A 12,328-nucleotide genomic window follows, 5' to 3' on the forward strand; every position below is an offset into this window, starting at 1 on the left:
ATCTAACTAGGGAGAGGCAGCGTGGTATCACGGAGAGATCACTGGCCCAGGATTCAGAATCACCTTTTCAGGTTCTGGGACTGAAACTAAGACATTTAAACATGTAGTGCAATTTCCTTACAGGCAAAAATCAAAACATTGTCTTAGATACTCTTTAAAATTCCTCCAGCTCTAGATTTTAGCATTCAAGGAAAATGTACTGCCGAACCAGAGGTTTCCATAGAGACTGCTGGAACTCCTTCAGAGTAGCTTACAAATGAAGTTAGGGTTTAGATATTTTGGTGAAATTTGGTTTAGATATTTTGCTGAGCTGATTTTTTTTTTTTTGCATTTAATATGATAATCATAATAGTTCTAAATCAAGTTCTTGTCTCTACTGCAGTTTCTTATGTGCACTCTTCAGACAAGCTTATGCAACCCATTCATTCATTCATTCATTTTAAGGATTTTTATTGAACACCTATTTTTAAAAAATATTTTATTTATTTATTTAACAGAGAGACACAGTGAGAAATGGCACACAAGCAGGGAGAGTGGGGCAGGAAGAAGCAGGCTACCCACTGGTCAGGGATCCTGATACGGGGCACGATCCCAGGACCTGAGCTAAAGGCAGACGCCTAACAACTGAGGCACCCAAGTGCCCCTGAACACTTATTTTGTACCGAACTTTAGATCCAGTCCAGGAGCTTACAAAGAGAAGAAAAATCCATCCAGGCTTTCAAGGGCAGAGAGAAAGTCGGTGTGATAAGCTTAACTGCAGGTATACAGTTAGTACACCCGCAGCTCAGAGATGAAGGTCATAAACTTACCCTTGGTGGTTAGGTGAGGAGAGGCAGGGAAGTCAAGGAAAATGTCATCCAGCAGGAATCACTTGGGCTGAAAGGTCAAACCCATCTTTCAGAGTTGACAGAATTGGGTTAAAGGACACATAGGCCATGCCATGGGCAAAAGTAACCTACTTTGATATTTGTGGGTAAAGTAGAAGGACGAAGTTTAAGAAGCAGTTGAGAGAAAGGAAGGAACGGAGGGAGGGGGAAAGTGGTTGGTGACCAACATGGAGAAATACTTAGGGATAGTTAGGTTATGGCACCTTGATGATAGAATGAAAGTAATACAGGAAAGGCAAGGGTTTCAGAGGATTCCCAAGTGTCTAGCTCAGGTAACTGGACCAGAAAGCAGAAATACAGTTCTGCCATATGATTCAGTGCGCGCGCACACACACACACACACACACAGGTACTAAAATATATGTATAATGAAACATATATACTAAAATACATACATATATGCATATTAAAATGTGAGCAAGAATTATTGTATGTAACATAAGGAGCGTTAATGCCATTGCTGCTGTAAGGTAGGTGGGCTTCTTGATCTTCCTCCTAAATCTTATTTCAGGTGTGGACGCTGAGAAGGCGGCTTCTACTCACCCATCTGTTCCCTCCTTCTGGGTTAGCAGCAGGTCACCCTGGGCCTCGGCTTTACTGAACTACATTCATTTTCTGTCCTTCATTCTTTGCTTTTGTTTAATTTTTGTCCTGATATGTTTAATTTGTAAGTACAGCTTTTTAAGTTGTTTCACAGTTTGAAGAATAAATCTTAGCGTCCCCCTTACATAAAAGGTCTGTTGTTTTGGGTTGAATATTTTCTGAGATAAGCTTTTATACACAGTCTAAGGTTTTATTGGGTTTTGTTTTCATTTCTTGAGAGCTAAGTACGCCACAGAAGTATTTGACTAAGATATATTGTGCCTATCTGTGCCTAATGAACCACTAACCCACACAGTAAATGATGAGTGACAGTTTAATCAATCCAGTTCCTTCGATAGTCACCAAGGGCATGTGGAGTGTAATTTTTTAATCTTTCACTTTTCAAATACTGCAGATGCCAACATGAAAAGATCACGTCTGTTATGTGTAATAAGTTTTCTCACAAGTTAAAGAAAAAAAATTTTAAATTTTGATCTTTTAGAAGCTAACCTCCTAGGGAATTAAACTCTTTGGTCCATTTTACAAATACATACATTCCAACAGAGAAAAGTGAGATAAATAAACGGCCACCTTGGCGCGTCAGATCATACTGGCTTTAATTGCGTCATGGTGCATTTCAGTGAACCATGGCTAAATAAAATTACCTATTAGGTTAATTAATATGGAACCTTTCTGAGTTAGTATTGCATCCCAGTGTGTAAAATTCAGATTGTGTTTAGCATTTAATCTAATTTACTTCACCAGTCTGCTGTTTCTTTGTTGTTCCTTTGGCTGGAGCCTGAATACACATTTAGAAAATTAACCCGGATAAACAAAACAAAACAAAACAACTCCTTTCAAAACAGAATTACCTAGATTCCTTTGTATTCATGTTCCTCAGTTTCTGGTCCTGTGACCAGCAGCATCTGCATTGCTTTTGGGAGGCTCGTTAGAAATGCGAGATCCTAGGGTGCCTGGGCACCTCAGTTGGTTGGGTATCTGACTCTTGATTTTAGCTCAGGTCATGATCTCGGGGTTATGGGATCCAGCCCCGAGTCAGGCTCTATGCTGAGTGTGCAGCCGGCTTGAGAGTCTCTCTCTCCTCTCCTCTGCACCTCCCCCACTCCACATACTCTCTCACTTTCTTTCCCTCTCTGAAAAAATAAACAATAATAAATTTAAAAAAGAAAGAAATGGGAGATCTCTGGCTTCAGCCCAGACCTAGTCAGTCAGAATTCTGTGTTCTACTAAGGTCTCCACCTGATTGGCATACACAATAAAGGGTGAGAAGCAAAACTTCAGGTGCTTTTTTACTGACTGACACATAGGTTTTGAAAAGATTTCTGGTGCCAGGTGAATATTGGGAGAGAAAAGCAAAAGAACTAACTTGCTCTGAGTTATGGTTCTTCTCATATGCTTTCTTCCTGCTGGAAGCCGCTTGACACTCTGTCTGTCTTCAGCCCTCTTTTCAAATGTTTTGACAATGGTGCTAGCTCCGATTGGTTCTAAATGATTCTCTGAACTTGAGTAGAGGCCTCCTAAGTGCATTTAAGGAAGTCTGCATGGAAGGGACAGGTCACCCCTCCTCGTGGTAGCGTGAGCTGGCAGGTTACTGGCGACGCTGTGCCATGTTCCCACCCAGACTCTGTTGTTAAGCTCTGAGGCTGGAGAATGGAACTGTCACTTGTCTGCTTAAAGCTTTCCATCCTAAGGAATCTCAAGCCTTTGCTATTAATACATAGATGGGATTAGAAGCTCAAATCTAGGAGAGGGTTTTTTTCTTTTTTTGTTTAGTTTTGTCTTGGTTTTGTTTTTTTGTTTTTTTTTGTTTTTTGAGATTTTGATTGTACCCTATTTTAAAACATATTAAGTACTTCTGCATTGTGTCCTGGGACTGCACCCAGACTGTTCCCCTGAGAATTAGGAAAGAAGGAGGACAATGTTTTACTTTTTGCTGACCAGAATAAGATTAATGCCGAGAAGAAAAATAATAAGCTTAAGTCCTGTTTTATTTTTCTTCATGTAAGATAATCATCTATTGGGCTAATTAACATCTTGTAACACTAATGTCTTCATGAGAAAATTGAGTATTCGCCACTTGAAAGGCCATGTGTCAGATGCAGATAAGAGCTGAGGGGTCTCTTGAATCCCTGTTTTTGTTGAAAGATATAAAGTTACCCAATGGGATTTTAATAATCAGGTACAGTGCATCTTAACTGGTGACAGTATTGACTAACCCCATCTCATTCAGGTCTGGTGGGGGCAGGAGCTGCTATATGGCCAAAACCACTTTGACTCATTTGAGCTGTGTCTTTCAAAGTAAGAGACCAAATTCTGATTCTGAGTACCATGATGGTGGCTGGTGCACTTATAAGTAAATACTTTACAGTTGTGGAAAGTATCATGAGAAGCTGGAGCTAGGGGACCTAACCCAGTCTTAGAGATCAGGAAGCCTCCCAGAGAAGTGGTGGTGAGCTAGCCATTCCCTGCTCTATGGAGAAAAGCCTTTGCCCCTTCTCTGGGAATGCCATTTTTTCTCTACATTCACCCTCCCTGCTAATGCTCCAAACTTAATAGTTCAGATAAACTTTTCATCTTGAATTCCTTTCCCAGAGAGTGTGCATATCAGTTTTCAAATACTTTATATCAAAATTCATCTCTGATTAGCTTGCTGCCCAAGTTATTTCAGGTCAAACCTCAACTGACATCTTGCGATCTAGCCCACAGTTCTAGGTGGCTTGTGCTGCTTCCAAGGAAAGTCCATCAAAGTGCACAGAGGTTCATTTTCTCTCATATAGTGAAAACTCAGAATGGTACAGCTCCTCTGCTTAAAATGACCAATTCTATATACAGTTCCAAGGAGATGCAGTCCTTCTCATTTTTAAAATACTAAACTTTAAATTTTAGAATAGTTTTAGACTTATAGAAAAACTAAAATAGAGAATTCCTGTTTCCTCCTCACTTGGCTTCCCCTGTTGTTAACCTGTTCCACTGCTCTATGTGCTATGGACAGATGGTTCGTTTGTCTCAACTGAGGCCCCCACAGTGTTCCATTGCTGTGAACTAGACAACTTCATTTTGATTTCATTAGTTTTTCTTAATTTCTTTTTTGTATTTTAGGATCCCATCCAGGATAGCATGTTACATGTAGTAGTCATGTGTTCTTAGATTCCTCTGGGTTATGATAGTTTCTCAGATTTTCTTTGCTTTTTCATGACCTTGGCAGTTTTGGGAAGTACCAATGAGGCATTTTGTAGGCGGCTGTCCCTCAGTTTGGGTTAATCTAATGTTTTGGGGAGAAAGACCACGGAGGTGAAGTAGATTTTCTTAATCACATCCCATCAAGGGTACTTGCTAGCAGCATGACTTATCACTGGTGAGGTTACCTTTGATCATATGGCTAGGGTCTTGTCTCCCAGCTCTCTCCATTGTAAAGTTATCATCCATCTCCTGTCCCTGCCTCCATACTCTGCTCTGAAACCAGGTTGCTCAGCTCAGCTCTTACTTGGTAGTAGGGGGAGAGGGCGGGAGGCTTGTATTGCTTTTGATTTGTTCAGTCACCAATATTTTTGAGCCATTACTATGTGCTGACCCTCTGTTCTGCCCTGGGAACAAGATGATGTGAACACACAACTTTGTCCCTGATCTTGGTCTAACAGGATCAGAGGAAACACACCCCCAAAAAGCAAAGACAAGTGAATATCCTCTGGATGTGAGGAAGGAAGCAAACTAGGGGATGGAGGGGAAACATGGAGCCTGGGCAGGAAGGGGAAACCCACCTTATGTATGGTGGCTGGGAAGGACATTTCTGAAAGGAGCTGTTTGAGCTGACTCCAGACTAACAAGAAGCACTTACCCATGCACAGAGTGAGGGAAAATGTGTTCTGGGAGGAGGAACAGCAGTTCATATGCAGATGGTGAAATGGGGAGGAGGACGGGGTATTTCAGGAACAGAGCAGAGCCACGTGCCTGGACTGAAGAAAGCTCGTGGACAGAGGTGTGATACGGAATCGGCGAGCAGGTGGGGGCTTCCGGCGCACAGGTCTCCATTCTTCGTTTTAAGGTAGAAAAAAGCTCAAGCTATGATTTTAATAAAAATCTAATTAATTTCCTCTTACCAACACAGACACACTGATGTTAGTTAGATGTGGGTAGAGGGAGGGCAGTTGGAAAGAAAATAAATTGTAATCATTTCCAAACACAACTTTATATTTATATTGTATTTATTTTCATTTATCAGGTAAGTTTTTCTAATATTTATAAAAATAAAAGGTAGTACTTCCACACAATAAAATTTGACCTAAACACACAAAAAAAAAACTTCTGAAAAAAATTCAGAGAAGTAAATTCTCCTTCCCTCCAATCCATTATTCAGATCAACTCACCAAACCCTCTCTCTCGAGAAATCCTTATAGAAGTGATTGTATAAACACTGTTATTAAAAGTCACCCTACACATGTGCTCCCAGTTTATTTCTTAGTTAAAAATACTTTAAGATTAGGGGCACCTGGGTGGCTCAGTGGGTTAAAGCCTCTGCCTTTGGCTCAGGTCAAGATCCCAGGACCTGGGATCAAGCCCCGCATCAGGCTCTCTGCTTAGCAGGGAGCCTGCTTCCTCTCTCTCTGCCTGCATTTCTGCCTACTTGTGATCTCTGTCAAATAAATAAATAAAATCTTTAAAAAAAAAAAGTTAAGATTAAAAAACACACTGAAAGGTCAAAATATCCATCTTCAAGTTTTAAGAATCTACTAATTTTGGGGGAAGTTGCATGGAAAGTCTTAAAGCATATCTACCATAGGAAAAGTGCTGAGGAAAAGAGTGAAAAGCCAGATCATTTTTGAGAGCACATTTCAATTAGTGATTTATTCACAAATAATCGTATGTATTTAATATGTATTTTCTTTTTTTTTCTCCATAACTGATGAAGGTGATTTCTTCTATATCCAAGTATGCTTTTATGCAAGTGAAGTGTAACATAGAGCAGGGTTTGGCAAACTTTGTCTATAAAAGACCAGATCATATGTATTTCAGACTTTTCGGCGCATATGGTCTCTTTAGCAGCTCTTCAGCTCTGCTGTGAGGACAAGAAAGCAGCGTAGACAGCATGGAAATGAATGTGCAGCTGGGCTCTAATAAAATCTTATTTATGAACACTGAAATCTGAATTTCATATGATGTTCATAAGTCATCAGTTATTCATCTTCTGGTTTTTTTCAACCATTTAAAAAAGTCAAACCTAGTCTTAGCTTATAGGTTATAAAAACAGACACTGGGCAGGATTTGGTCTGCAGTTTATGGAGCCCTGTGTATTATTGTGTGTGGCCCCGGTACCCCCAGGAGAGAGAGGGCAGATCCATTTGCTGCCATGAATGGGAAGGAAAGAGGTGGCTTTATGACCAGTGGTTGTAACTGGCTCTGTCCTCGAGACTATTTTATCTCCTGGTCTGCCTGTAATTGGGGTTTTTCACCTGTATGTCCACTTAGTGACCTTCATCCATCGTGAGTCCTGGGATGCAGGGGAAAAAACTGAGACCTTGCCTGGGGATAAAAGGCCAAGTTCTTAGCCTGGTGTATGGACTTCTCCTCTCTTTTTAACTCTCTCTTCCAGTTTATTATAAAAGAATTTGGCTCTCCCCAGACTCCTCATGTATAGGGTCCTGTTTTCTCTGTCTGGAATGTCCCATTCCCACTCCCGTGACATGACCCCTTAAGGCACCGTGTTCCACTTTCCTAGTCTCGTTAGACTTCAGGAGTCCAAGTGCTTCCAAACTCTCCACACTGGGCTGAGCATGTCCTTCTGTGTTCCTTTGGTATTTATCATGGGAATTGGTAGAATGTTTGAGAATTACTGTGTTTATAGTACACAGATGTACTTGAACTCCTTCTTGATAGTTTTCCCCTAACTGATGACAGTCCTAAAAGTTTAGATGACTGTACCAATCAGGAGAAGAGAAACTGAAGGAAAAGAAAACTTTTCTATTAGACTATCAAAAAAGAAAGTCATCATTACGCTAGAGGAAAGACTAAGTTATCTCTGTATTCTCTTTGTAGAAAATATTCTTGAATTCTTACAGAAGAGGTAATCAAAGATTATGCAGCCAGAATTGTAGAAAGAAAAGTATTAGAGAGGTGTGTCAGTTAATCAATATGATACATTATTTTTCTGAATTTAATATTATTTGTCCTATTTGTTAGTTTAAAAATTTGCAGTTTCTTTGATTTATTTTCTCATTCAGAGTTCACTTTTGTATTCAATTTTTTATTCATAATTTTGTATACTTTTCCAAAGATTTATTTATTTTAGAGAGAGAGTGCGCATGCAAGTAGGGAGGAGGGGCAGGAGGAGAGGGGAGGCAGAGAATCTCCAGCAGACTCCCTGCTGAGCACAGGGCTGGACACGGGGCTCAATCCCAGGACCCTGAGTTCATGACCTGAGCCGAAGTCAAGAGTTAGCCGCTTAACTGACTGAGCCACCCAGGTGCCCCAAATTTCTGCACTTTTTCAAAATAAGAACACCCCGATTGTTTGACCTTCAACCTTAAAACATTGTCCCTCCATAATCATAATTACAAAGAATTATCAATTCCGGGGACCTGGGTGGCTCAGTCAGGTAAGCACTTGGGATTCTCTCTCTCCCTCTCCCTCTGCCCCCTCCACCCCCACACCCTGCTCTCTCTCGCTCTCTGTAAAATACGTAAATAAACCTCTAAAAAAAAGAATTATCAATTCTGCTTAAAATCTTATTTTGAACTGTGGTAAAGAAATCACACATCTGCAGCATAAATTAAATTTGGAAGTTTTGAGTTTAGAAGAACTGAAGGATACGTGAGTATGTATGTTTCATACATTACCTTACCAGGTAACCAGTCCTATGTGAGTTTGAACACACTGAATCCTGCGACAGCTCTAATTGTAAGCTTTGTGACCAGTTCTTATTCTTGAAAAATTTAGACTCTGTGGGTGATAATGACATAATTATTCAAATTGTCAAAAGAAGCAACAAATTAAAGGAGACTTTTCCTGAAATAAGGTTATATATCATAAGTTTAGAACTTAAGTGATTGAATTCTCTCTCGGTGAGCCACAGGGCAGGCAGCTTCATCTATCAAGAGTGAGGGAGTGCAGGGGAATAGAGGGTAATGGGGGGGGAAAAAGTAAAGTAGGCAGTAGTCCCTTGGTATTAATTTGAAGGGCTTTTATTGCTATATGGGAATAAGGCAACTCCAGTAATAAAGTATTCTGCCAGGCTATAATATATTGATACATTTGATACTTCTGCTTTTTAATTTTCTTGTGCATTCTATCACCTTTTATATACCCTTGAAGTATAATTCTGTCCACTTTATTAGTATGCCCTCACACATCTTTGGAAAATGATGTCATCAGAAACATCTATTAGAAATGAGAGTCCATGTCCCTTAGCCAGCCGAGCAGATGAAAGCCTATGGAAAGTCTGTATCATCGTATTCCAACTGAGTGAAATTGCAGCATAGATTTATCTTTTAGTCATTCTCAGTACTGTGTTACAGAGATGATCTGGACCAAGCAAGAGAAGTGGTAACAACTTATCTGTGAGTGTGTAATGGTTATGTCACCCGCCAGCTTGGCCGCGTATCCAGTGGGGGCAACTGGGGCTTGTGCTGAGGATCTCCAAACCCCTAGCTGCAGCCTCTGCTGGGAAAGACAAAAGCCAAATGACACTGAGTGGAGAGTATATTCTGAATGTTGGAAGGAAGGTGTCGGTAGCTGTTGAAGATCTGAACTATTTTATGTAAATGTAAATAAGAAGACAATAGGGGGCACCTGGGTGGCACGGTCAGTTGAGCATCCGCCACTTGGTTTCAATTCACGTCCCAGTCTCGGGTTGTGATCTCAGGTCATGAAATGGAGCTCCCTGTTGGGCTCCACGCTCAGCACAGAGTCTGCTTACTGATTATCTCTCACTCTCCCTCTACCCTTCCTGCTCATGCTCTCTCTCTCTCAAATAAATAAAAGAATTTTTTTAAAAAAGATAGTAGAAATGTAGGTCAATAGTCTTAAAAAATAATTATTGACATAAAAATTTGGAAAGACACCAAATTGAAGCTTTAGTCCTAACCAGGCATCTGAAGCCCCAATATTTATAAGAATATCATAGCATTTTTAGTGCGCTGATAAAATGATTGTCAAAGTGTATGTTGTGTCTCAAATCTTAAATGAAGACAACTTGTGTTAAACCCAATCTTCCTAGAACACTGATTTTAAAATTATTTGTTATTTAAATGGAACTCTTTTTATGATATTTTATATAAGCATCTATTTGTTTTTAGTCATTTTGATTCTGTTTACTTTTGGTATTTAGTTTCGATAGTAATTATGTGCTATAACAGAGAAGAGATTTCTGCAAATGCATTACTTCTTTAATTCAGTACATTGTTTATATACAACTGTGATAACAAGTGGGGCAGTTACAGAGATGTAGGCCCTTGTCCTTAACCTCTGAAGGATCAGAAGTAAGTTAGACACAAGGGTTTTGCTCTGCCTAAGTTGAATATGAGTGCAGCAATTGAAGAAGTATGCCAGAATATTCATGATTCCATCAGAATGCTTTCAGGAAACAAACCCATTCAAGGTAAAACCATTTTATACACGCGCGCACGTGTGCGTGTGTGTGTGTGTATCCTGGACAATTGCTAGAAGGTAGAGAGTGCTAGCAAAAACAATGGATTATCTGAATATCCAGGCCTTAGGAAGGCAGAAACCAGGTCAATTCAGGGGACTTCATCTGCAAAAAAACCATTCTTGTTAGTCATTAATATGACTTATCCCATTGGCATATGCTAGTTTCTTTCCATCTCTCTCCCAAGCGATTGTTCATTGAAGTCCCAGCAGACATATCTGACTGACTCTGCCTATACTATGGATTGGCTGTTCCCGCTGGGTTGGGTGCAGGCCGCTGTGGTCTAGGAGGCCAGGCTCCTCCTGATCAGCTGGACTGTCTTACTAGACAAGGACTTTGAGCACAGCCTGCTGAGCTAGGAGAGGAAGTTGGCCATAGTATGGCTTATATATTGAATGGGAACTTAACAAAATAAACTCAATAAGGGAGCTCTTCTGTCTGCTGGAATGTTTGTGGAAGGCTTTGTGGAAGAAATGACATTTAAATTAGATTATAGAAGTTGGGTCAGATTTAAATATTAAGAGCAAGTAAATGAAGAAGAATGGAGTTGTAGGTCGTGAAGCGATTTGAGTCAAGCTGTATGGGGCTATGCTGGGGCTGTGGGCAGGTCAGTCTAGCCCAGTGATTCTCAGGTCCTCAGCATAGCTTCCCTGAATCCCCTGAGCAGCCTGAGTCAACACCTGGGATCCAACTTAGACTGATTGAAATAGGATCTCTGGGGTTTGTGTTCAGATTATTTGCAGTTTTTAAAAGTTCCCCTCACGTGCTTTTGATGCAGAGAGGTTGGAGAACCCCTGGACAGCTTGAGAGGACAATATATTAAGAATTCATGAAATGGGGTTGGAAAGGAACATTTGAAAAAGACTGGAGGCTTTCTAGATCAGGCCAAAGAGTTTCTTGACTATTTCCTGAAAATAGGATGGAGCTGTGAGCATTATATTTTATTGGCTACCACCGTTTTCTGAGCCCAGGGTAGCTGCATCTGTTAGAGACCTTTCAGGGCACTAGACAGAGAGGGAAAGGAAAGAAGCAGGGTCTAGATATATGTGGGATAACCTTTGGTACTCATTAAGAATGTCATTTATTCATTGTTTCTCTATAGGAGTAGACATCCTAATTCCAGATTTAATTTTCCAGGATATAGTGGAGTTTTTGTACAATTCTTTCTTCTCTCTTTAGGGGAGTCGGCTGCATCTTTGTCGAAATGATCCAAGGAGTTGCTGCTTTTCCAGGAATGAAAGACATTCAGGATCAACTGGAACGAATATTTCTGGTAAGTTCTTACAGAGTGCTTCTGAGAAAAATTGATTTTCTCATTCATCCTTTCATGAAAAATTATACAGTGCTGTTGGAAAATGATTTTAAACAAATTTATTAGTTGTCACATTTAATTCTAACATTTTTTTTTTGCACCTTTGAAAAAGCAGGAAATCGGTTAAGAATTGTGTTTTTATACTACTGCACATGAATAATGTGCCAAAATGGTAGGAGACGATAGATTGTTGGTAGCAATGTAGAATAGTGGGTTAAAAATGAGGGCTCTGGCAGAAGAATTTCAAACAATTTATGTAGGTGCCCCGACCCCCTTAAGTGGGTGGAGCTTAACTCTCTGCCATCCCCACCCACTTAAATGTGGGCTTTAGTTGGTAACTTTTTTCATCAAGCAGAGTTTGGAAAATGGAGGGTAGCTTTAAAATGGAGAACAGGTAAACCACCTCAGCCAGGTGTTAAAGGCTTGCATTATCAAAGATAAATCATGTTGGTAGCCTGTACTTTGATAAAATGTGTACATTTTACATTATTATAAAATGTACAGTAAAATGTACAATTTACAATTGTACATTTGATAAAATGTGTCACTGCCTTTTGATAAAACGTGTCACTGGTCTTCCTTTCAAAAACTCTAATCCTAGTCTAATCATAAAAACACATCACACAAACTTGAGGGACATTCTACATAATGCCTGATTAGTACTCCTCAAAACTGTCAGAGTCATCAAAAACAAGGAAAGCCTGAGAAATTGGCATCGCCCAGAGGAGGCTAGGGAGCACAATAATTCAACATAGTATGATATCCTGAATGGAATCCTGGAAGAGAAAAAGGACATTAGGGAAAACCAGTGACATCTGGTAAAAGTGGGCAGGTTAATAAATATCAGTGTACAGTTAGCTGTGACAAATATACCATTTAATTTAAGAT

General features: G+C 40.0%; 1 protein-coding gene across 5 annotated transcripts in view; it reads left to right on the forward strand.

The window, feature by feature from the left end:
• Positions 1-12,328, forward strand: part of CDK14 (cyclin dependent kinase 14) — a 732,611-nt gene that overhangs the window by 496,942 nt on the left and 223,341 nt on the right. For all 5 annotated transcript variants that reach the window (XM_059171073.1, XM_059171070.1, XM_059171071.1 and 2 more), the window contains one exon: positions 11,308-11,401. In XM_059171073.1, coding sequence (XP_059027056.1) covers positions 11,308-11,401 — 94 coding nt within the window. The remainder of the gene's footprint in view (positions 1-11,307; positions 11,402-12,328) is intronic.

Source organism: Mustela lutreola, chromosome 4 (assembly GCF_030435805.1).
Source record: "Mustela lutreola isolate mMusLut2 chromosome 4, mMusLut2.pri, whole genome shotgun sequence".
NCBI lineage: Eukaryota > Metazoa > Chordata > Mammalia > Carnivora > Mustelidae > Mustela > Mustela lutreola.